This window comes from Stegodyphus dumicola, chromosome 7 (genome assembly GCF_044657685.1).
Source record: "Stegodyphus dumicola isolate Sdum_Otavi_A_Nest chromosome 7, ASM4465768v1".
In the NCBI taxonomy this organism is placed as follows: Eukaryota; Metazoa; Arthropoda; class Arachnida; order Araneae; family Eresidae; genus Stegodyphus; species Stegodyphus dumicola.
The window spans coordinates 29103032-29129369 of NC_140774.1; the positions used below are offsets into that span (position 1 = coordinate 29103032).

General features: G+C 31.9%; 1 protein-coding gene across 1 annotated transcript in view; it reads right to left on the reverse strand.

Moving 5' to 3' along the window:
* Dhc93AB (Dynein heavy chain at 93AB) overlaps positions 1–26338 on the reverse strand; it is a 202564-nt gene that overhangs the window by 93429 nt on the left and 82797 nt on the right. Inside the window, 12 exon segments of the mRNA XM_085821370.1 lie at positions 2059–2186; positions 2888–3098; positions 3871–4065; positions 5003–5234; positions 6223–6380; positions 10624–10885; positions 13697–13980; positions 16101–16475; positions 17597–17846; positions 21608–21804; positions 21895–22119; positions 22212–22577. Of these exon segments, the coding sequence (XP_085677496.1) occupies positions 2059–2186; positions 2888–3098; positions 3871–4065; positions 5003–5234; positions 6223–6380; positions 10624–10885; positions 13697–13980; positions 16101–16475; positions 17597–17846; positions 21608–21804; positions 21895–22119; positions 22212–22577 (2883 nt within the window).

A 26338-nucleotide genomic window follows, 5' to 3' on the forward strand; every position in this document is an offset into this window, starting at 1 on the left:
CTGTAATTTACTATGAATCATCACAGTTTTATTTAAGTTAAATTGTAATCGAAAATACTACGCTTCCTTCCGGATTTTGAAACAATATAAATAGCTGTAATTTAAGATATATTTGCTTAAATTAGACATACCCAAAATTTCACATTACCCACTATGTAGGTCCACATTATGTGCATGTGACCACCAAATCAGCTTTCACGGTTATTTTCATTGACTATTTTATATATTATTTTGCATTAAATAATTATCATTTGATTTATCTTATTGACTTCTGAGAAGTGAACAAAGTAACAGTTCTTTGCTGGAAAAGAGGCAAATTCTGCTTGTATAATACGTGCTTCGGCTGTTAAGGAATATAACTTGAAAAGACACCGAATATGCTCGTCGAAACGAGCTGCAGCACAAGAAATAGATTGTACACGAACACTGAATTTTCAGCATCCTACATTCGATTTCCGCGAGTTTGATAGTGTTTTAAAAGTTAGACTTGTAAATTCTGAGGAAAGGCAAAAAACTCAAAACCTCTTTTTTATAAGGAATTTGTAAAAAGTTGTCGTTTCATAGGTGAGGAATGCGTGCTTCTCCCAACAAAATAGGTATCTTAAAAAATATTAGCTTTTCTGGGAAAACTATCATGTTAAGAATGGAGTAACTAACTGGGAATATGGAAGAATCTCGAGAAAAGAATTAAAGTGTCGCATGTTACTCCTTGGCGCTGAATGAAAGTATAAATTTGGCTTCAGGCATACAACTAAGAATTTTGTTTTGTTTGTTTGTATTTTGGAAGTTTTGAAGAAGTTTCATTCCTCCTATCCATGAAAACTGTCAAATAACTAAGTGAGTCAATATTCGAAGACAACAAAACCGACTTTCAGAAAAACACTAGCTGAGCATTGAAGATTTTCTAGGCGTGGCGAAAACTGAAGCTACAATTGTCTTTGATCTAAGGAAAATTATTATTTCCATTTTGAGATAAAATTATGCTCATTTAAGTTTCTGGTTGGTTTAGAAATTCGTACTCAACATCCACTTAAGTCACGAATAATAATGAAGAATTAAATATTTTTATTTAAAATCCATCATTTTTCGAAATATAACGGAAACAATTTTTAAATGCAATACAAAAACGAAAACTATTTGAAAATTCCCCTGACTTTTGTCATACTGTAATAACAATATTTTGACAGATACAAAATTATTTTTTTACATTTAAATGCACTTAATTAAACGGCGTAATTTGAAAATGTTTATTTATTTATTTATTTATTAAAAACCAATATTTGATAGTTACGAGTAATAGCTAATATACCTTACATATTTGCGACCTAGATTACAAAACTTTTTGATGGAGAACTTCACCGTTATTGATAGATTCGAAAAAAACTGAAGGCAACAGCAAACATAGTTGGCAACGTTACAACATCATTTACAGGCAAATCCTGCTTGCATATGATTACTATTTATGGGCAAACCCCGCTTGCAGTCTATTAAAAAGTGCAAAGAACAAAATGAAATAATAATTTTGGTTACTTTAAAATTGGTTTTATTTCCTTTTTAATGGTTTTAAGGAATTATTGATAAGAAATTAAAATCCTTTGTCTTCTGATAACGTACTTGGGATTACAAAAATATAAATAATACTTTTTGTCGACTTTCGGCGTGACTAATCTTTAAAAAAATTACGAATACGATCTTTTATAACGCAGTTATCAAAATGTGTTTACAATTTGCAAAAGCATTTTGGTTATCGCAAAACTACATTGCACTCTATGTAACACATCGCAATGCATTAGATTTTCGCTTTGTATGCACGCATAAAATAACTTAAATTAGATATTTTATTTACTGTATAAAATTACTGTAAAGTGAAAAAAACTGATGTTTGTATTTAAAAAGTATGAGGTAATACGCTTAAAGAATAGATTATACATATATGGATTTTATTTATATAAAATACTGTGTATCGGTAATAAAAAATAGAGGGTCACATGTAAAATGAAAATGTATTACAAATAAATACATATACTACTGTTATGGATTAAATTCATAATTTATTACCCTATTATCATCCATAACACTGTTTAATGATTCTATCCACATTGGATCTATATCTCCGTCGAGAATCAACCATCTCGGGCCTTCCGTCGAAGCATTTACTAAATCTCTTATCAAAGATGAAAGCAAACCTTGAGAAAGAAAGAATTCAGAATCTTGGATGTTTTTAAAGATATTAAAGATAACAGTTTCTGGTTAAAGGAAGGAAATAAAAAGGTTATTAAATTTATGAATAATTTCCTACAAATAAAAGATTATTAATGTAATAAATAATTCCCTATGAATAAAAGGGTATTAAAAAGGTATTATCGAAAGAATTACACAGTAGTGAATAATTTCTATGTATTTTCTAATAGACTGTAAAGTTTCTGATGATTAATTTTAAAATATTAAAAGAATTTCACGCTATTTTAGTAATGATTATTAATTGTTATTCCTTAATTTTTATTAAGTGGCATATATCGCAGTTATCTAGATGCGTCTTTAAGTACTACCTAATTTAACTGTAGTGTGTGTGTGGGAGGGTAAGAGGTGCTGTGGCAAACCGTTCAAACCAAATACTTAAACAAAATAAATATTGTATTCTTCCGTTATTACTTTTCATATTACTTTGTTATCATGTGCAGAACATAATAATGCAATGTTGAAAATAATAATTGATTTGGGAGTGTAAGTTTCGAGCAGTCTATTAAGCTTTAATTTTTTGGATAATATTTAATACTGTTCCTGTAACTTTATTTTGAAAGGTTTGCATTTCCTGTACAGATAATTTTTATAAACTGTTTAAAAGTATTCACAGTACTGCATTTAAAAGAATATCAGAGATGCTAACCATCTTTCCATTCTCTTGTCGCAGGATTGATGGTCCCGAAGAGTTCGTCGTTGGTTACAGCCTTCGGATTCAAATCAAAAGCCAGCGGCCGATCTCCTCTTTGTTGGTGAACTGTCAGTAGTGTTTTACAGACGCTGCTTTTTCCCGAACCTGCAGCTCCAATGACAAAAACCGAATGACGAACTTCAAGTAACTCAGACAGCTGTAAGACCTGTTTGATTTAAAATAGATTATGTTGATTGTTTTCTACACAATCACATTAGTTTTCATTCCTATAATTCTAAGAATATATAAATTAATGTTATTACGTAATCTTACAATTTAAACTTTCTAAATATGCTCTCTTTAAACCAGTTGGTTTCAGGGTATGTCGAGTATTCATAAGTTCATATCACCTACTATAAATACAAGATCTTTCGACAAAGTATTGAGGCTGCATTCTGTTTCCGCATTCTGTTTAGCCAATTGGCAAGAATTTCACCGTTTACTAAACATCTTACACAATGTTATCACACTCGGAGATACCCGCCGGCCTTTCTTATTAGCCTACGAAAATCAGTCTCATTATTTTCTGGACAAATCTTTTACGTATAGCGCTGGTATTTAAAGTGGTAAAATAGTGTTAGAACATATCATTGTAATTCTTTGGCTAGATACAAAGCACAAAATCTGGTCACTATAAGTTAATGCAGAATTAAGGCACAAATATTTACAATAAAATGATAGAAAGCCAACAAGAAATCATCGATTGCAACTTTCCTTCGTAGAACTTCAAGCAAATTATTGTTAAAAAGTCACTTATTAAACAATTATGCATAAGAAACTTTGGTCATTCAGATTAGTATGAATTATTTAAGTTAATTGAAGATAAAAAGGTTCTTCCCAAAGTTTTGGCAAAATAATTAAACGTTAATTCTAACAACGGATTTTACAAACCAAAAATTACAAATAAAAAATATACCAAAATTAACTAGTTTTTTTACCTTTAAAATAAAGTTATCCTCAGGTTGCAGCTTGAGTTCACTTATGGCGTCTCGTACAGACTTCTCCAAAGCGATATTCTTTCTTCGTGGAACATCAAGGGCAGGAAATAAATCTCCTATCAAACCCATAAATACTCCAACATCTTCACTTACTATCTTCGGAAGATTAAAATCTCGAAGAGCCAACATTAAAATCTGAAAGAGTGAATGTTTTATCATGGATAAATGTATATTATAAAAGAAAATATATAGCAAAAATTTTATTAGAATGACACAAAGAAGCCTTCCAGATGATAGATATTTATTTATTATGCATATTTTATACATTTCAATTTATTTTATACTTAAAGCAATGTACCAAGTGTATTTTAGATGAAATTTGAATTAGACAATGCAGTAGTTGAAAGGTTTATAAAATAAGTTTAGGAGTCAGGTTCCGTTACTGGAATATGATGCAATTAATAGATTATTTTCCTAAGAAATAATAATTGTCATCAATTTGAGCTTAATTATCGTCTTTTATGTATAATGAGATGCTATAGTCAAAGTGATAATTACTTTTTCATTTGATATTTTAATGCACCGAAAAACATTTTTACTCTGGCGAGTTTTGTCATTCTTATAAAAAACGAAAATCATTAAAATTATTTGGAGAAGAACGGTGTACAATTCAAACTGAAAAATGATTACAACAGTCCATATTTCTTGGTGAAATCATTTTAATAATTTTCAAACTATTTTCTGAAAAAAATTAAAGGTAAATGAATTAACTACATTATAGGAAACAGTTAAATAAAAAAACAAAAAATGTTGAGATAATTTTTTAAAAAGAACTAATTTATCTCTTTTTGGATCTAAAAAAGAAGTATATAGTATTTTTAGTAGAGAACAACTAGCTACTTATAACACTTAAAACAGATAGCCACAGAGAGAAAGTCATTGTTAGTTTAAGCTACCAACTGTGATGGCAATTCCTTTGCTGTACTGTTACAAGTACAGCAGCTGTGAAGAAATCTGTGACTTTTCAGACAACGCGTTAAAAAAGCAATGTAATTTTTTATGCTGAAATACATTCTCTCAATATCGTTCAAATTCTTCTTTCCAGGAACATAATTTATGTAGATTTACTTACGTGTTCTTCGGGAGTAGATGGGGATGACCTTTTCAAAGATCCTGCGACGACTAAGACAGATTTGATAGCTCGCAGTCCCCAGTCGTAATGATCCTGTTTACTGAGTAATTGTTTACACAAAGAATAAAGAGTGGTAAATTTTTGCCCCAAACTTCGTGCTTCCACAAATCCTTCTGCCACAAGCATGATTTCGCATATTAATTGACTGTCTGGAGCCACCATAGCACATGGTCTATAGAAATAAAAATTATTTAATTAATTAATTAAATAAAAAATGAACATTTTTATTCTAAAATACAAACATGTAACATAGAAAATGTTAAATGAAGCAATATTGTGTAGTGGAACTTTATTGAAATTTATGAGTGATGCAAACATTTTTAGGGGAATTATGTTTTGGAATAAAGATATTAGGTATTTGTAAGAATAAAGGCAATAATCATACTGATGCTTCATACAATAATTTAAAAGTAAATGTAGCTAGAGGAGACTGACATTTTATAGCTAATCAATGGAGTTGAACTTCCTTTCGAATCTAAAACTCGCAGTGAAAATAAATAAAGCATATTTTGATAGTAAGCAATTTTAAGATTTTTTTACTGTAAACATGCTTAATTATTTGTTGTCAAAAGCATGCACAGTCATTATTTATTAGAAAAATACTGTATGATTTAGTAAAATGTAAAACATCATGGTCCATACGTATTTATTTTCATTCGTATTAAATATATTAATTTTATAGCACTTATAGACTTGTTAATATTGTTATTAGCATAATTGTTAATTATGTAACATTATTAATTTATTTATTTTTGGCATATAATAATTTCGATTTCCTATTTTGGTATAAAACTGATAATCGTTTCATATTTTCAATATTCGGAACATTATAGTTAATTTATTTATTATGTTTTTTTTTATTATTTTTGTATATTGAAATCAATATCTATAATATTTTTTTCAGAATATTTGGGAAAATTGTTATAAGTAAAATTATTGTTATCCTATACTCATCCACTTAGTTCTGCTTCTTCGTCGATTAAGATCCGTTTGGGACTAGTTTAGATGGTTTTTCAGCAGAGAATGGAAAATGTTGGTTTAGATCAATGGTATTAAACGTCGATGTATATTTTAGATGAGTTTTATTTCCAGTATTGAAATGACCCGTTTTGTTACTAAGAACAGAGAAATTAACAACAGATGTCTTAAAACTGAACTACCGAAATAGTGTTTTCAGATTTTCTGGTAGTTCTGTTCTACCAGCATAACCAGGATTCATTGTGATAAAAATTCCAAGGGTAGATTTCAGTGGGACATCGTCTCCAAGTAAGCATAAGGAAGGTTTATTAGCTCTCAGGGCATCTTGGACACACTTTACCTAAATGAGAAAAATAATAATTAAATAAATCAAAATTCCGCGATACACTTAAGTAAATTTATAAATTAAATATCAGTACTTTTTAAAGAATTAAGATATGCATAAAATGTTATTAATATTCGAAACACACGTTTTAAAACTAGACAAAATATAAATCATATTTGTTAAAATTCCCCTTCAAAATCATCTTCAGCTGGTGGCAGATTTTGCTTGCCGTTCATTTTCAACAAAGTCTGCAAAAATTTAGCTAATGATTGAATTCATTTTACCATAATGACCATAAGCGTTAGGTGAGAAGTTGCTTTCTGCTGTGTTTCCTTTCTGCCTTCATATTTTGCTCGATGAGTAGCACGTTTCGATAAGCGGATGAAAGTAAGACGACACAAGCGACCAATTCATACTACCTTGGCTCCCGTTTAGCCACGTTAGTCTTAGCGTAGTCAATTCATAAATATTACCATGGATTTAGATGAGTAAATCATGCTAGTGGTTAAGTTGAAGATTCAAAAACATACTGCGAGAGTGGGAACGCAATTTAAAAATAGCAAAATAAATCTGGTTAAGATCAGTTAAAATTAAATATGGATCCTAAATTTGGTTTGGGAAACGCATGACCTTTGACTAAAAGATTTTGCTCAAATTTTACATAACTACAGATTAACTTAGGTGATTACGTGAAAAAAAAAAGTTCGTGAAGGTTAATGAAAAACACGTCTTTTCCTTCGAATTGTAAAAAAGGTTACTACGAAGAAAATTATGATAAACCGTTTATTCTATGCGAACGATGCCAATATTTTATATTTGAAATACCATGGAAAACTAATATTCAGAACGAAACAAATAAAAAATTGTTTCGGCGCAAAATTTTTGTTGAGGTTTGTTTTTGCGTTATTCTCTTAAAAATGCTTTTCAAAAAAATTTCTTTCGAAGTTAATAACAATACTTAAAACAAAAAAGATGCTGGCAGTAACGATATTTGATATAAAAATTCCAGGCTAGGAGCTCTGTCCTTTACTCTTCATTAGCGACGATGAGACGAGATTTAATGGAGATTGTTGAGATTAATTGCTTTAATGGACATTATTCTCTCTCTTCTCGCATATTTTTTTAAAAGTGCTCACTCTCTCTTCACGCATTCATGTATTTTAGAGTCTCCTTTATTATGCAAAATATCACTGAAATAGGTGAATAAAAAAAAATGTGCTTTGCTCTTGTTACTTAAAACTTTAGACTGAAGGGAAAAAAATCATTACCTTTATCAAAAGTATTCATATGAGGAAAAATGTAATGCAAGATTATATTTATGGCTGATTGAAATTCAGCATACACTTACTTCAAAAGTAGGGAGAGTTTCGCGCAGTGTAAGAAACGGAAATGCAAGTTGAAAATCTGAAGCGAAATACAAAACGACCAGCCTGTGGATTGATTTGGTTTATTTAATTATGGAAAAGCACACGAGGTCTATCTGCCTAAAATCTAGGTACAGAGTCTAGGTACCAATCTAGGTACAGAGTCAGTGAGACTAACGATGGTGATATGATGATATGAAAGACACAGCCGACGCAGATTATGAATGATCGTCTCCATTATTTTCCTGGCAAATTTTTTTCAGTCTTTTAAAATGATTTAAAATATCACATATACTAAAAACATCATTTTTCTTAAACTCATTCCTGATATCAGTAAAATATTTGCATGTTTCCCCATAAGTTGCCCGGTTCATTACAGAATATAACAGAGGTCAGACTCTTGTAATTTATACCTTTTAAAATAGAAAGAAAAACGACCATGACCTGTAATGATTTGGTTAACGTCAAAGTCTAAATAGCATAAAACATTTTTTAAGTTTAACAAATTTCATATAACTTTTATTTCTATCAGACCTTTCCCACTCCTCCCTACATTCATCAAAAATATAATTTTTCATAATAGTCACAGCTTTTCTTGTTGATCCCAGTACATCAATATCATGAGCATTAACATCGATAATTGCCTCCTTGGTCAGTGTGTCCGCCCTCTCATTTCCCAAATGTCTAATGTTTGCCTTCACTTTGTAAGAATTATGTTAATTTTATTAACAGTTAAATCTTAAGTTAAAGTTCCTTTCCTGTCAAATTCTTAACTTCAACTTACTACTTCCGGCCAGAACGTAGTTTTGGAATTTGCTGAATACTTAATGAGAAGGAGCGGTATTTAAACCACGAAGTTACTTACTGAGAGAGAGAGAGAATCAGAGTCTTGATCAGGTCGTTAGAGAGAGCTTGAAGAACTGACAGATTGTCAAAATAAATATGTATATCATATTTCTCTTTAAGATTCTTCTTAATCCATTTCAATGTCTAACTATGGTGTCCTGAGGAATGGCTCTCCGTTCCCTAGCAACCATTTGCCACATTTCATCTTCTGAACGCGGCAATGGCAGGGTCTGCAAATGGCGTTCAGTCACATACCAAATGTCTTCGATTGGTGAGAGATAAGAAGAGAACGGTGTCCAGGGAAGCATCTGTACACCTTGCACAGCACGTTAGCTGATGCGAGCAATGTGTGGTCGGGCTTTATCCTGCTGATAAAGGACATTGGGCACTTCATGAACGTAGAGGAGTGTCACCGGTCGCAGCACATCATCCACGTATCGTTGGGCCGTCATAGTGCCCTGAATACGAACTAGAGGTGGCCTGAAATCGTACGTAATTGCGTCCCAAACCATGATGCCACGTTGTCGCGCTGTGGGGCATTACACAGTTGCTGCCGGTATGGACCTGTCTCCCCACTGACGTCACACTAACGTGGCGACTATCATCGGAGAAATAGAAGCGTGACTCATCTGAAAACACATTCCTGTGCCATTCCGTAGTCCACATCGCTTGAGCCCGGCACCATTGCAGACGTTGGCGTTTATGGGGTCAATGGCAGTGTTCTTCACGACCGCCACGAGTGCGGGCCACTAGCCACCAATCGACGGCAAATGGTTCTGGTTAATATGGAAACATACAGGGTGTCTTGAACATGCTGCAGAATGGAAGTAGAAGTGACTTGCAGGTGCGCCAACGCTTGTCGACGGATGCCTCGATCCACTCGTGTTGACGTCCCTCTGGCTGCACTGGCACACCTCGAATTTGCCACATGTCCTTGTTCTGACCAGCATCGCCACAGCCGGTGCTCTGTGAACAAGTCCAGGTGTGTGTCAGCTGAGATCAACCAGCCCTTCTCAGCCCGATCACCATACCTCTCGTAAAAGAACTGCCTCCGTTGACAATGTCCTGGCATTCTCTGCTGTTAGCGTCCTGTGAGACAAGAAATGATTTTCTACGATGATTTCCCGAGAAGAAATTAACGACACGAAAATTGAACATATGCAGGTTCCTTCCCTTATATCTTCTTCAACGTGCGCTGGAGAACTGCGCATTTGACATCATAATTTCACATTCGCATAATTCGGTGACTTGCGTTTACCCTGAAATTTGCATAATTTTCGGACCAACCTATCTTGGTATTGCATTTTCAATGTCGGGGAATGTAATTTAAGTTACACAATAAAAATATTTTGGGTGTAAAATTATTATCTGAGTTAAAGGATAATATTCTTAGCTTTGTGAATTATTTAATATATGTGTTTCCTAATGTCTACGTTTTTTTTCCTGATATACTCGTTCAGGAAAACTATTATATCTTAATTCGAAAGGAAACTATATTGCTGTGAGTTTTTTAACATAAAGTTGTGGAATTTCACTTGTTTTGGCTGTATCTACTAAGTTAAGACGCCTAATTACGACTGCTAGCGGCTTATCGCTAAGTCTTGTAAAATATAAGAGGCGGACTAAGAGTATAAAACATCCCTTTGTTAAAACTCCATAAGTTGAACTGAAGGCACTTCAGGTGCTTAGAAATTAGACAATATTTATGACATGAACTTAAAAGTATAATTTTAAATGAAACCCAAGTCTTTGTTAGCCAAATTTGCTACGCACAAATATTTAAGCGCGCAAGTAGGCTTTGGACCTGCAGCACTATCTGCAATAAAGCAACGCTGTAGCAGGGATGCTTATTGTAGAATAACGACTAGTAATGTGGCCTTCAGCAGATATAACAGGCTTTGACTAATATAAACATAAATACCTTAAAGTCAGCCACATTATATGATATTCTTGAGATAATAAATAATCTGAAAATTACTAATGGTCAAGTTTTTTTTTTTTTTTTTTTTTTTTTTTTTTTTTTTTTTTTAAGCGAAGAAAATATTTACTTGAACAGCCACAACGGAGAGCACTTCCACAGATATACGATTGAATTCATCGAAGCAACCCCAAGCGCCTGTTTGCGCGAGACCTTTGTAAATGTTAGCGCATGATCTGTAATCCATTTGCTCAGAGCAGTTGAAGACATATACTAGAGTTCCTAGAGCACGTCCGAGATCTTTAACAGTCTCTGTTTTTCCAGTTCCAGCTGGTCCAGTTGGAGCACCACCCATCATTAACTTCAAAGATTGTGTCAAAGTTATAAAACATCTAAATGAAATTAGAAAATTCAAGTTACTTGAAAATTAAATCCATCAAGGATCGGCTTCAGATTTTTTAAGAAATACAAACTACCTTGATAGAAGAGAAAATGCCTACTCCGGCAAACATTATGCAGTATACAGGGTATCCCCAAAACATTGACGTCGGCTTTTACTCCTTAAATATGATAGTAAACATATAATATAAATTACAAAGTTACTTAAAAATGGTACATAATTTTATGAACCAATTTAAATTTTCAGTAAATTCAATTTAAAGAAATACAAAATTTACATATTAATGGCCCTTGTAATTTCATATCTCTGCAGCTTTTTGTGATAAAATGCTTACATTTTTACATGATCTTATTAGTGTATGGACCACATTTTGCTAAAATTGAAAATTTTTATATACGGGGGCCATATAAAAATGTAAATTTTGCCTTTTTTAAACTTAATTCCTTGAAGATTTTAATTGATTTCACAAAATTCTGTATCTATTTTACATAACTTTAATTTATACTATATGTCTACAATCATATTCAAGGAAACAAAGCTGAAGTCAATGTTTCTATGACATCCTGTATATATTGTATAGGTATGTTATATTCTTGCAATTTTTTGACTCTGGTGAAACCGGATGTTGAGTTAAAAATTTCACTCTGCATAACGAACTGTCTAGAACCACTAATAAAATGCAGAATACTGTTACACAATCTGGTACTTTGCTAATACACACTAAGCTTTAGTGAATGTTCTCTATTACCGGACATGTTTCCAGTTTCTGAATGCCAGGGTCTTTGTAGCGTTGATGACAAAAGGCACTCTCCTTTAGTTGCAATTGCCTAACAGTGGATACAATTTTTTTTTTTTTCGTGGAAGCCCGCAAACAGAAGCATTTGACGCTTTCTGCATCTTAAAATAATAATAAAGGAACGGATTTAGTAATCATATTAAAACCGTAACGTGTATTTTGACAAATGCTATCAAATATTTGCATGTGAAATCATGTGCTTAAAATTTTAAAACATACAATATATACTAAAAAAATCTGAAAGGTTTCAGATTTTAAATTATGTCTAAAGAGATTTTTTATAACATTTTGTGTGTTACATTTTTTTTATTAAATATTACGTTCTTCGCACTTAAACCATAAAATTCAGTTCAAGAGCAATATCGCAAAATAGTTTTAAAATGAGCATATCTTTAGAATTTCCAGAGACACGCGCGCTGGAGATAAAAATGTTTTTCTGTACAACATTGCCATCCTCGCTTTGAAATCCTTGAGTTAATCAAAAATTCGTTAAAGTTTTACAAAATATGAAATTGATAATAAAACAAATTCCGAATTTCAAATTTGATCTTCCACATGCCCATATTCGTAGAAGGATTACGTCACTCAAAATTCGATGGCTCTATGCACCGTTGTTTTATCACAATGCGAGAAATATACATACATTTATGCAGATTTTTCGTTATTTAATTTCTTGCAGGACTTTAACAATATAATGCAGAACTTTAACATAAAAATATAATGCAGGACTCTAACATTTGGGGGCATCAGTTTGAAAAGTGATTCGCCGTTTATAGTGATTCAATTGTAGATCTAAAACTTTAGAACATTAAATGAAATACATTATTAATAAAAAATAATAATAAATTTAGATTAAGTGTCATCCATGTTACTTCTTTTCAGTTCACACAAATGCTGAAGAAAATATAAAGTAGAAAATAACTTCATATTTTACATGAAAGTTTTTATAATTCATAAATCATGAAAACGGCTTTTGTATCATTAAAGAGCTAATTCTTCGAAAACAATGGTAATACGAATGAACTAAAGAGTGAATTAAGACACAATAACACGCCGAATAAATACTGATTCAGAAGTCAAACAACAAAAATCAGCGTTAATTCACAAAATTTTCACAGGACTAGTTTCGACCATCGAAACTAGTCCTGTGAAAATTTTGTGAATTAACGCTGATTTTTGTTGTTTGACTTCTGAATCAGTAAAGAGTGAATATTTGAGTGAATAATTCAGTCTCTATATAAGTTGTTAAATTAAATGAACACCTAATGTAATGAAATGTTTTATTCACGTTTAAGAGGGAAATATTGTTAAAATTGGGGGCTGGGTCAAAATGTACGCACATAATAATGCAGATCAAATATTACTCAGTTATAGATAACTCTTATCCTATTGTACACAAATACAAATTTTATAAAGAAATTGAAGCATATAGTTACCAAAGTAATGTGTATTTATCACTAATTGTATGGAATTTTATGCACAGCAAGAATTATAGATGATAAATAAAGCAGAAATGAGGAATTAAATCTTCAAATCTTCGTTTTCAACTGCTCATATATTTAAGTTTTATAACTTTTGCATGAAAACTTCCTTTTCTCGAATTTCTAACTTAAACGTCTTTTAGTACGAAAGAGGTAAACACAGGTGTTTGACTTCAGTAAAGAAGTGTCTGATAAAAACACGAAATGTTTTCTTGATATCTAGAATATATATATTATACAAAACACCATACTGCATCCTTACTATAGAAGTAACATTAAAGGACAAGAATAAAGCTATTCTCTTCTGTAATTGTTCTTCACATATTCTATTTTAGAGAGGAGAATGTCTTCTTGATATCTAGAATATTTATTTTATATTATACAAAACACCAAACTGCATCTTTACTATAGAAGTAACATTAAAGAAGAACAAAACTATTCTCTTTTATAATGGTTCTTCACATATTTGTTTTAGAGGAGAAAATCTGAAAAGACGAAAATGATATAATATGCAATAAATAATTACCTGTCAGTAAGAGGAGTGACTACAAGTCGTGGTGCGTTGCCCAAGTATTCATAACAGTAATCGAAAGTTGCATCGCAGATATTAACTATGCAGTCTTCTTCCCAGCGGTGTCTCAACTGAGATTGCCAAGCGAAATCGGATTCATTCTCCACGCGTAGGGACACGAGGCGTGAAACAACATCTCTTGCATGGACGTCCATTGTGCAAATGGTCATTACTTTTTGTCGACATTCGCGGCTGAGATCTGTCAACAGTAGACCGATCAATTGGTGAAGCATTTGCATCTGAAACACAGGAATCCAGAAAACCCTGGTTATGCAGCTGAATCTTTAATCTACAATTTAATCAAAAAATTACGTTATATAGATATTGCTAACACTGATTCAAGAAATTTGATGTTTCTAATAAACTAGTAGATTTACTTGATTTAAGGCAACATCAGTTAAGAACACTTTAGCCAGCATTTTTAACTTTCTGCTAAAAAATTATTTCTAATGCTTCTATCAACTACATAATGCAGGATTTTAATAATTTAAACTCACCTTTATTTGTAGAAAAAAAAAAGTTTCCTAACTGAAAAATGGCTGAAAATTTCGTATTATTCTAAATTCCCGTTACTCTGAGCAAGTACTTTTTCCTTTTTCAAAATCACAGTTGCGTTTGTGATTAAATTCTGTTTTATTTAAAAAAAGTTTTAAACATTTAATTACTTTCATTTAAAAATTTTTCTCAATGGAATTCGAAAATTTAAATACTGTGGAACTTCAAACGTTTAGAAATTTGAATTACGTGAATTCGTGAATTTAGAATAACGTGATCTCAAGCTTTAAAACTAAACGTACAAAGTCTTATTTTTGCCATAAAATTTAACAAAGAAAAGTAATTTTCCTTTGTTTAAAATAATATATATATATATATAATGTTTCCATTAAACTGCAATTAAAGAATGAAAGTGCATTTTACTGTTAAAACTTTTTAAAAAATGAATTAAAATTAAGTGATGCATAATTTTAAACTCCTGACCTTATCATTTGTAATAAGCTCAATTTTGATGGGAAAAATAATTTAATTGAATGAAAATTTTTTAAAAGCGTAAATACATTTTAAACCAGGTTAGTTTTATTTGATTTAGAAAAGAAAACAAGCGATTTGGATAACCGCATATATTATAACCCGATATCCGCATATAACCGGATATATAAAGATTTAATAATTTACTGCTTTTACGAAGCTATACGTCACCGTATTCCACGCAACTTTTCATGAAAACGATCAGCCTTCTTCTTAACCTCCGTATGTGTGGAAAGCCTTGTTCTAATTTTTAAATTCAGTACTTAATTGCTGAAATACATCGGACAAAATCTGACAAAATTAGGCATATCGAAATAAGTACATTTATATCCTACATTTACGCTGAGGAGATATGACTGTACTTTTCTAATACGTACTTAAAAAGTGTTTCACACCTAATTTATCTCACATTTTTTAAACAGTTTAATATTATGACTTTCATTTTTACGTTTTCTTAGCAGTTAAGCCGAATACTGCACTGCCTTCTTTTGACCTCCTGCACAAATATTCGGTCAGAAAAAAAAGACTACGCAAATTAAAATGTATATATTATTATTTATGTATTAAATTATTTATTTAATGTAGCCATTAGAATGCATAACTATAGTTAATAATATGAATTAAATATAGTATAGTCAGACTACGCAAATTAAAATGTATATATTATTATTTATGTATTAAATTATTTATTTAATGTAGCCATTAGAATGCATAACTATAGTTAATAATATGAATTAAATATAGTATAGTCAATTAATAATATATATAAAATATCGTTAATTGTTTGGAAATGTTGTTCTTGTCAGAAAGCTTGAGATCTCGTCTGGGAGTTTTCACGTGTCGACCAGACATCAGAACTCTGTTGTAAAGAAAAGCATTTATGTAAATTTAGTGTCGCCAGGTGCGTAATATTGTTTTTACATTATATATCAATTTTAATTCAGTACACTTTTGAGTAAATCTGATATTTTAGACCTTAGAAATCTTTTGCTGAAGGCAGCACAGAGACCATTAAAAAACAGATTAAGTAAAAAATTTATTAAGAGATGCAAGTTAAGCTGATTTTGCTTTTTTCCTTTCCATTTTTAACACAATAAACAAATATAATGTTATTGATCTATAAATTTTACAAATGTAGGTAAATTTGTTTCAGTTTTTTTCACACACAAAAAAGAATTCGAATTAAGCATATATATAATTCAGGGTATCATTCATATAATACTTGCGTCAGTCGAAGGAAACCAAAATTTAGTTGTTGACAATACAGATCTACATACTTAGTACATAATAATTATTACATGTGTTAAATTTTTATATGAGTTTTTCAATAAACCTGTTTTTTATTATATTGTTTTAGAGCTGTCTCGTGTCCTTGGCGGACTCTTTGAAGAGCTGCGCTGACTTCAGCTGTCCACCATATTTGAGTGCCGGTCAACGCCACCTGGGCAGCATTCTCGAAGATCCAAGATTCACGATTACTATCATCATAGGTGCTCAAGGCAGTGGAAAGGTCCTCTTTCAGCGTAAACTTGACGGCACAAAGTAAACGATCCAACCATGTTTCAACGGCTCCAGTGCAAGAACACGCTTCTCTCAGCGGGAGTTCTTCCCCATCCCTGCTGATGATGGCGAAAGCCGTTTCGTCTTTATCTCCTTCAAAACAAAGTTGAGATACTGAATCGAAAAGTTTGGGTAAATGGCGAACGACCTATATAAACAGAATATACAGCCTCAATTGATAATTTGTTGCAATCATCTTTGCAGAATATTGCATTATTACAATACATAAAATATACTGTCTTCCGCTAATGCGGCTAATTTTTTAAAGAAGTTAACTGGCATTGTTATGGATTTTCATGTATCTAATATTCCCATGTGTTGACTATGCATGCAAGCCTCCGAAATCAAGATTATTTTCAACTATAAGTTTTAAAATCTTTAATTATTACTAATATTAATTTAAAGATGCCTTAAAAATATAGAACTTGATTTGTATATGACGTATTGTACTGTCTGGCGTACTGGCTAAGTGCACATACACCGTGTAGCATATAAATTTTAGCGTATAAACTCTTAAAGAAAGACTATTTGCAAATTAAAAAAACATGTATTAGCAATTAATTAAATAGTTGATATTAAATTTAATAATACTTGCGTCAGCATAAGTTTTATAATTTCTCGTAAGGAAACATTTTTCAAAGACTTTTTTTAATAAATATGCTTCTTTCGTTATTTTACAGGAAAGTTCTCCTTATAGGCATCCCTCCCCTTATGCAGGTAGCTCTCGCAATTTATCTTATAATTGATTATTCCAAACGTGTAATGGTGCCCTCTCAGTGTGATAGCGTTAATAATATCCAGATTTGGCCACACGTCTCTTTTGACCAATAATTTTTATGGTGGGAAAACTGTTTTCTGAAAAGATTTTTCCTTTCTACAGAACATTTGTTTTACCACATATATATAACCCATGAAAGGCAGTAAGTGAAAGACTAGTGAATAATAATAGTTTGACCTCTGTTTAAATCCAGACAAACTGGCATATGTGTTTTGTGATTTTTACACGTGTAACATAAATACGTGTCGGTTTCCTTTAGAAAGTGTTCATGAATGCACTCTTTCCATTAGGCAAATAATTTCATTTTGATGATACAGTTGTAGACTGACGCATTAAGTTGAGCTTCGTGATTTTGATTATAAAAGGTGTAAAAAATAAACTTTCCCTAATAAAATATTTTTACAAAGCTTTCGCTCATGACTTTCATAAGATCAGTAATGAATTTACATAAAACAGCTTAAAAATGTATAACCTTTCGACTGAATACTTACACTTTTTGGTCTTGTCCCGTTTGATAATATATCAAGTAGATCTGCAGAAGATACAAAATAAAACCTTGGAAATATTCTTCGTTTCGTTTCCAAATAAGACGCAAGAGCCTTTTCACACAAAGCTAATTCTGTCTGCAAGTGTGTTAAATCTTCGTGCACATCAGGTCTTGCAGATACTGTAACAACTGTTTCGGTCTCTGCACTCAAAACGTTCACTAATCTTTTAAATGAAGCGTCGATAGATTTAAATCTGCAATGCATAGTAAAAAATATTATGTGGACAATACACGACTTCTTTGTACGGCCTATTGATTTATATACGTTTATTGCTGCATTTCATTTAAACTTATTTCCTCGAATTTCATTAGAGATATATTTCTCATTCAATTAATTCAATTCTCGCTTCGCGGAAAAGCAAAAATACATAAAAACTCAAAACACCATTAAAAATTGTAAAATACTACATAAAACACAAGCACAGTTAAAACGTTTAAAATATTTTTATACATTTAAAATTTTAGTTTCTATCCAAAAAAAAACAAGCAATTCTGCAAACGGCAAGACAGCAGTATAATAACGGCAATAAGATAGATATAGAACGGCAATAAGAACTATATAATTCAATCAATTTTAAAGCAAAAAATGAACAATTTGCCAAGATATAACAATAAAAATACTGAGCTCACTGAGCCGGGGTAACACACTGAGTGAGTATAATATGCTGCAAAGTATTGTGTTGTAAGACTTATTTGGTCTTAAAAATATTTTGCGCAATATGCTGCAAAAATTATGAAATAGAAAGAAGAAATATTGTAGTGAGCTCGCCAAAAAGTTACCAGGAGCTGTGGCACCAAGAAATAGTTCAACGCAGTATTTTTTAAAATAATAACATTGAAGGGTAAAAAAAATAGCCTACACGCGAAATAAAATGCAGAAAATAAAAACAGTTAAAACCAATCGTTGGAATCGGTGTCCACCGATAACATCGCGGCAAAATCATCGCGGGCGAAAACCTCGCGGAGAAAACAACGCAAGGCGAAAACGTCGTGCTACAAAACATCGTGGGAGAAAACATCGCAAAGAGAAAACATCGCAGTTCTAAAACATCGTGGTACAAAATATCGTCGTCGAAAATTAAGCGGTTCAAAAACTTCGCAGTTTAAAAGCATCGCGGTAAAAAATAAAGTATCGACAAATCATCGCAGGACGATAACATCGCAGACCTGCTTTATTCAGGCTTTAATAATTGTAAATGGGTATTCCCATAATGATTTGTGATCGCGAGATGGAAAGAAAGATAACTTTTACTTTCATATTTTTTATTAACTGATAAATTTTTGCTGAAAAAGTAAGAAGGAAACTTAATACTTAAGAGTAAACTGAAGCAGAACAAGAAATAATTTTCATAATAAGAGTGAGATTGACAAAAGTGAAGAAAACAATCTCATAATTAGCAATTTTTTATGGATAAGGTCATGCAGTTACGTAGCTTCCTTTTTCTAAACGTTTTTAGATTACACTTTTAGTGAAAAAATACCAGTAAAAACTTTATAAAAATGATTTATTAATGACCTTTGTTAGTTAACTATGTCAGTTTAAAATTCTATTAAGTGCTATAAGTTGCCTTAATTTTCTATGCTTAAATTTCCTTCTTACTTTTTCAGCAAAAATTTATTAGTTAATAAAAAATACGAAAGTAAAGATTATCCTTCTTTCCATCTTGCGCTCACAAATCATTATGGAAATATCCATTTACAATTATTAAAGCCTGAAAAACGCATGCCTACGATGTTATCGTCCTGCGATGATTTGTCGATACTTTATTTTTTACCGCGATATTTTCGAAGACGATGTTTTTAAACTGCGAAGTTTTTGAACCGCTTTATTTTCGATGACGATATTTTGTATCACGATGTTTTAGAACTGCGATGTTTTCTCTTTGCGATGTTTTCTCCCACGATGTTTTGTATCACGACGTTTTCGCCTTGCATTGTTTTCTCCGCGACGTTTTCGTCCGCGATGTTTTCGGCTGTAACCGTTGGAAACATGTGAATGGCAAAAAATGCAGTAAAACCTATCGATGTGATAAGTGTAAAGTTAAAACATATAAAAAACTGAACAAGTTAAAACAAAATTAAAACATATGAAAAACATAAAATTACAAAAATTATAAAAATTACAAAGCGGAAAATGGTAAATTAGCCTAATTAAACTTCCAACCTGGCTTTTCAAGGGAAATTTCAGTTAAAAGTCGAACCAGGCTAACACCATTACGCGTTTCGCCGAAACAGACAATTGAAGCTCTTGTGTGACGAAAAATTTTTTTAAATAATATGAATTGTCCCGAAAAAATCTTTTTGGAGCTTCAATTCTCTGCTCCAATTTCCCGACGCGTCCGCAAAAAATGACACATTAAGGTGTAGAAAAAAAATGTAAATGCAACTCCGAGTAAAGTTAGAATTAAAATAAAAATAAAATAAAATAAATAGCGGTCTGCTATTAGTCAAACTATACAATAACGTACGGGCTGGACCTGCTAACTTAAAGAATAAAACTTTTATGAATATTATAGTTCTGAAATTAAATTCAAATAAAAACAACCGCCGTGGGTCTTGCTAAGACCAAGAAAAAATTAAAAAAAAACAAAAATAAACAGAAAAAACAGACATGTGGCTATGCTGTCCTCCTGATCGCGAAGCAAATTTGAAAAGGGGTTGTAATCCCCTCTGTGTCTTTCAAAGCCATCCCTCTCGTCGTGTGACGTAGGCGGGTGAAACAATGTCACTGCGTATCAGCCAATGCGATTAGATTGTCCTTTCGCGGGAACTCCTACCCCCCCCCCGAGTTAAAGAGGGGTTGAAAGACTCGAAAAGACATGGTTCCATGTAAATAAATTTCCATAATATTAAAAATGAAGCATTTCTTCCACTCAAGAAGCTGAGATATTATTGATACAGTGTTTCACTTCCTAGGATTTTGTTTCCCATAGAAAAAACTTTTATGTTACAATTTGATTCCAAAGAAACGTTTTACTTCCCGAACATTTCCGAGGAATAAGTAAATTACGTTTAATTAATTTGGCAGGAAATATGGTATGCAATCTTTCTCATAATTTTGTTAATAAAAAGACAATTTTCCAATTATACTAAAATGACACGTCACAGTGTGCGTGAAGCAGACCTGAACTATGTACGAATTAATCGCAAATAGTCGTTACTGAACTTCGGAGATATGATATAATTATGTCTTTGATTTGATGCTGGTTATTGCTTTCTGTTAGTGGCTATTAGTGGGGCTATGACCTACAGCATTTACAGCATATCTTTATCCTACTTGAGAATCCTAAGAAGATGCCCTAAAAGTGCTGATAATAATTAATTATTAACTAATTAAAACTTCTATATTTGTAGAGACATTAGGTATTTTAAAGGAAGCAGGAGAGATGAAAAATAAGCAAACGCCTTCGCCAGGAATCGAACCACAGACCTCTGGTATACCGGCACAGCGTGCAGTACCACTACACCATGAAGGCACTCATGGTGTCTACACTCATCTACACTAAGAAGGTGGGAGAAATTTCTTATATACTCCCCCTTTTAAAGGGCGACTGGTTTTTTTAGGGTACCCAATCGCCAAATCCTGGGTGAGGAGAATCATCACTATTCAATACCCTTTCAGTTCAGGCGCCACTGTAGAGACATTAGGATATTTTTGGAAGCAAGGAAGATGAAAAATTAGCAAACGCCTTCGCCGGGAATCGAACCACGGACATATGGAATACCGGCCCAGCGTGCAGAACCACTACACCACGAAGGCACGCTAGAAAGGCGGGAGAAATACTTTATATATTCATCAACTCAAGGCAAAAATCTAAAACTTTTGGTTTTATTTACTTTATCATTTATATTTATTTCGCTATGTGTTATGGTTAAGAGAATAGTTATTTTTATCGTATGCTTACAGTTTTCATAGGCAAGTACAAAAAGCACTGGATGATTTTTAACTTCATACCTATCGCAGTCTTCAGGTAAGTGATCTTTAATGTCCTCCGAGCCCATAAAAATGCTTTCCATTTGAGACCATGCTCTTTGAACGTCAACCCACGCTCCGATAACTGACTCAACGTTTGAAAGCTTCTTTACCCAATCAGTAATATTATCCAAAAAATGAGCTACATGTTTCGATGACATTAGATTTTGTAACTGAACCTAAATTAAAATTTGTATTTCAATAAAAATCCATTATTAAACAGCAATGTATTAAATATTTTAATTTCCAATCAAAGAATTCTTTCATACCTGATTATCTTCTAATGTTCCAATAAGAACATCTGAAATATTTAACAAATGATGTCCAGTTCGTGGATGTGTTGAGCGTTCAAAAACTATTTCGGCCCACGTAGCTTCCAGTTCAGCTAATATCCTTTCTGTTGCCAATTCTTTGGATGCTCTTTCTACAATTCCTTCAACGACATCTTCGAATCTGTGTAGTTCCAGGGATAATAACTCTCCTAATGGAGTGTCCTCTGTAACCGAAAGTGGAACCTAAAACAAATTGGCAACTTTATGAACGCGATTCTTTTGCATTAATTATGAGAGTACTTTTAATATGATACATGAATCAGAATATATATTTATTGAAACTTCACCTGAGTTGCATTGGATAATTGTGTCCAGTGCCTGTCTTTAATAGCAGGATTTCGTAATTGATGAATGGCTCTTAGGGCAATTAAAATATTCTTTATGGTTTCCTGTAACCACAAGAAATTATCCCAAGTTCTCATTTCTTTATCCATTGACTTGATGTCTCTCATGTAAGCTTTGCATTTTATCTCCAAGGCGTCCAGATCGACTTTGATCCAAGGCGTTGCCTCCCACTGTCGAAGTTGTATCTTCACTTTCTCTATATACTGCCAAAGTTCATGCAGTAAGACTAATTCATTTTCGCATTGCTTTAGCTGACTGAATTCTGGCACATGTACCTAGATATAAAATATTATTTTGATTGATATAAAACAGTTTTTAATAAAATTTAATTTAAATATGTCTTGCTACTTTCTTGTGTGGCTGACTGAATGCTACAGATGAAATCTTTTATTTAAGATATCTTAAATGTATTAAGAAATCTCAGCTTCCATCAGGTTTACGTCAAAACTTCTTACTAATTAAACAACTGTTTATTATGTTCAGAAACAGAATTCAAGCAAAACATTTTTCAGCACTTTCAGTAAAAATAAATTTTTCAACCTTACCAAAGTTTACATTTAAATATTATATTACTCGCAGAATAAATTGCAGTAAATTGCAATAAAGCTATTTTCCAAAGTCGTAATTTTTAGTGTTAAGAAACGTAAATAACTTCCTTTTTTATTCATTTATAATCATATTTCATCTCCATGCGAAGAAATTCTTTACAAATTTTTAATAGACGTATTTATGAAAATATGTCTGTTCGTGTCTTGAAATGTTCTGCTACTTTCAAATGCTCTTATATAGGTTTCCTCTAAACAAAAAATTCCTATTAATATGTAAGATAATCAAGTGGAAATACCAAATAACATTACTGATGCAGTAGCTAACATGGTTATTAATAAAAATAAAATTAGACTCAACTAAAACAACCTTTGTTTCAATTTTTGTTTATAAAATGATATGTGATAAATAAACTTCAATGTTCTACTATTACTAAAGTACTTCGAAGTTTAAGTAAAATTTCAAGACCGTGATTTACATTTTTCTGATGTTGATGTGGTTTGAAATGAACAAGGCTCATCACTTATATAGAAAATTATTATATAGCAGTTATAGAAAATTAGGAATGCATACGTAAAAGTGCGTTTGAGAAATTTTGCTTTTTCACTGTACAAAAGAAAGGCATTCAAACAAGTATAAGAAAAACTTAAAAAATTCACAGTTTTGTTGTGGAGTTTCAGAAAGACGTTTCATTTAAGTTCAACAAAATAATAAAAGAATAAAATTCACATGCAAAAACTATCTGGAGCCTGTTACAAATAAATTCATAAAAGTACTCTATAAATAAACTATTTAGCAAATAATTAGGCACTCAAAAATGGAATATATCTATTAACATGTTGTTTTGTACGCTTGATGATATGATAGATTTCAGAAATAAAAAATACCAAATAAAATAGTTACTTTTACTTATCTGGTGTGAGATAGGGATTTTATAGTTTTTTAAGACAGTAATAGACTGAAAGGAGAGAGGTGAGATGAAGCAGGTCTCTAGCATATTGCTTACCCAACAAAAAGCAATGATAAATTAAGGAAAATAAATTTATTTCAAAATTTTTATTACTGATTATTGATTAAATCCAGCAACATTACAAGGCACAGAATGTATTTAAAAAACATTAGTTTATCTCTGTTATATTGTTTAATGGATAATACCTCTTTTTATCTAAAGTGAAATTAATAATAAATAAATTGAAAAGCTAACAATACAAATAAATAGACTTAATTTATAAAGACAGATTCGTAAAAACTGAAACAAATTTATAGGTTACGTTACAATGTCTAGTGAAGACCAGCCCGGTTATAGCATGATAAAACTTTACAGAAGCTGACCATATATTTTATTTTGAAGAGCACAATACCGTTTCATTTTTGTGCCCCGGCAGTTCAACAATTATAGTAAAATATCCAATTTGTTTTAATATATAATTCAAAATATATTTAGCTTTTGGTCAGTCGCAGTAAACTTATTTGCATCTTTCTGGTGAATGATTGAAATCTATGTGCATAGTACCTTATTGGTAACATTTGCGTTTTTTAGACGTTCCATATTAATAAAACGTTCCATATTAATAAAATTCTGCAATGAAACTATTGCTTTTTTGTCACATTGGTGCACTTGCGTCACATTAAAAAAGCAAATATAAGCCATAACAGCTTCTTTAATAAGCAAATCCTCTCCCATTTAAGAGATAACTAGAAAGCCCGGGCAGCGAGGAAGGCCCTTTGCTTACTGCCCCACGGGGTTTCCCCCTTCTACTTGCTTAATTGCTTCAAGTAGAGTACAATGAAGGAAACCACTGGCGGTACATTTCTTAAGAGCCCACCGCTAGCTCAATCAATAAAGGTGATTTAAATAATAAAATGTTAATTCACATGTCAAAGATCTCTTTGTACACAACATTTTTTGTGTAGATCTTTCCCTCATTTTTAAGCTCGCCTTGCAGAGGACCATCCATTATTTTTAATTTTGCATACTTGTTGCTTGCAGCATAGGCTTGCCTCGTGGTTTCATTTTATAGGATGAATCAGAAATACGGCTATGCATTATATCGCATTGTGTGATAATATTATGGCTAGAGGAACTGAAAGTATCATTAGAAAGCCTTCCGACTGAAGAATACTAGACATATATGTCAGCCAGTTCCACTTTATTGTTCGAACTGTTTCGCTTTTCGAATGCTTTCGTAATTTTTATCGAATTTGTTGCTCTGCTGCAAATGCGAAGCCTTTCAGAAGATTTTCTTCTCAGATGTTTCCAGCTGTAAGCAGGTTTTTGTTCAGTTCAGTTCAGTTCTTTGTTAAAATTCCGTTCAGTTTCAGGCAATCACAATCATTCTGGTGAACATAGCGCAAATTTAACATGTTGATCTTCGCTAATGTTATAAACTCCTGGTACGGGACTTTATTTGAAATGTGGGGGGAAAATGAAGTTTCAAATCTAATATACCATTTACAACTTACCTCTACGGTGTAGAATAATATATTACATTCACTTCAAGAGCCTTCAAACGCATTTCTTTTCCCCATGCACATTATTTTATAGCCATAAATCTAAAATGACATGAGAAAGTACACATTAAGTTTTCTCTTTTAAGAAGCTTCACCAAACTGAATAAATTAATATGAACTAGAACAAGAGTAGTCTGTCAGCTTTCTAAGCATCCAATTTTCCGTTGCTCAAATAGAGTATGCCCATTGCTTATAGCAGCATTTCTCAAACTCTTTTCAAATGGTGACCATATTTATAACTTATAATGTTCTGAGGATCACCTTGCTTTTAATCTCCTTGGAAAGTAATTTTTTTCGTATTTATTGCTACCAGTATAATAATATTTTTAAAATATAATTAATTAAAATTCATTTAATTTAAATCGATATTAAGTAAGTATGTAAATAGAAGGACATTCGTATTTATTTTTAAATTCAAGGCTATTAGAGTTTGGATACTCTTACCTTATTAATTAAAACTTAAATAAATGCTGGTACTCAAGTTAATGAGATGGATGAGCCTGCCGATTCTTGCACAGCTGCTCTATGCTGGGATGTATGTTAGTAAGCTAAGGTCTGAGATGGGCACATTGTCGATTTGGGTAATTCTAATTTGGAAATGTCAAGCCGATTTGAGTACTTTACTTTTATTTGAGCTAGTGACGAATCAAAACAATCGAAGCAAACTGAATTATAATTTGTAAAGTATTGTACAGTTCACTGCAATTCCTTTTGACGTAGTGGTGCCAAATGTGCAAAGAAACGATTAAACACCACGATAAACTTTAAATCCCTCTTTTGTTGCTAAGAATAGAGTGAGAAGTCTATAGGGAGGGTAACCTAAAATAACATAAATTTTATAAAATGTCTTTCTTGGAAGAAAAAGTGAGAGATGACTGCTATATGAAATCTGAGATTTTTAGCTATAATGGGGAAATATTATTGGATATTTCATGTAGAAAAAAATATAGTTAAATTGGATGAAATCTTTCGTCCTGTT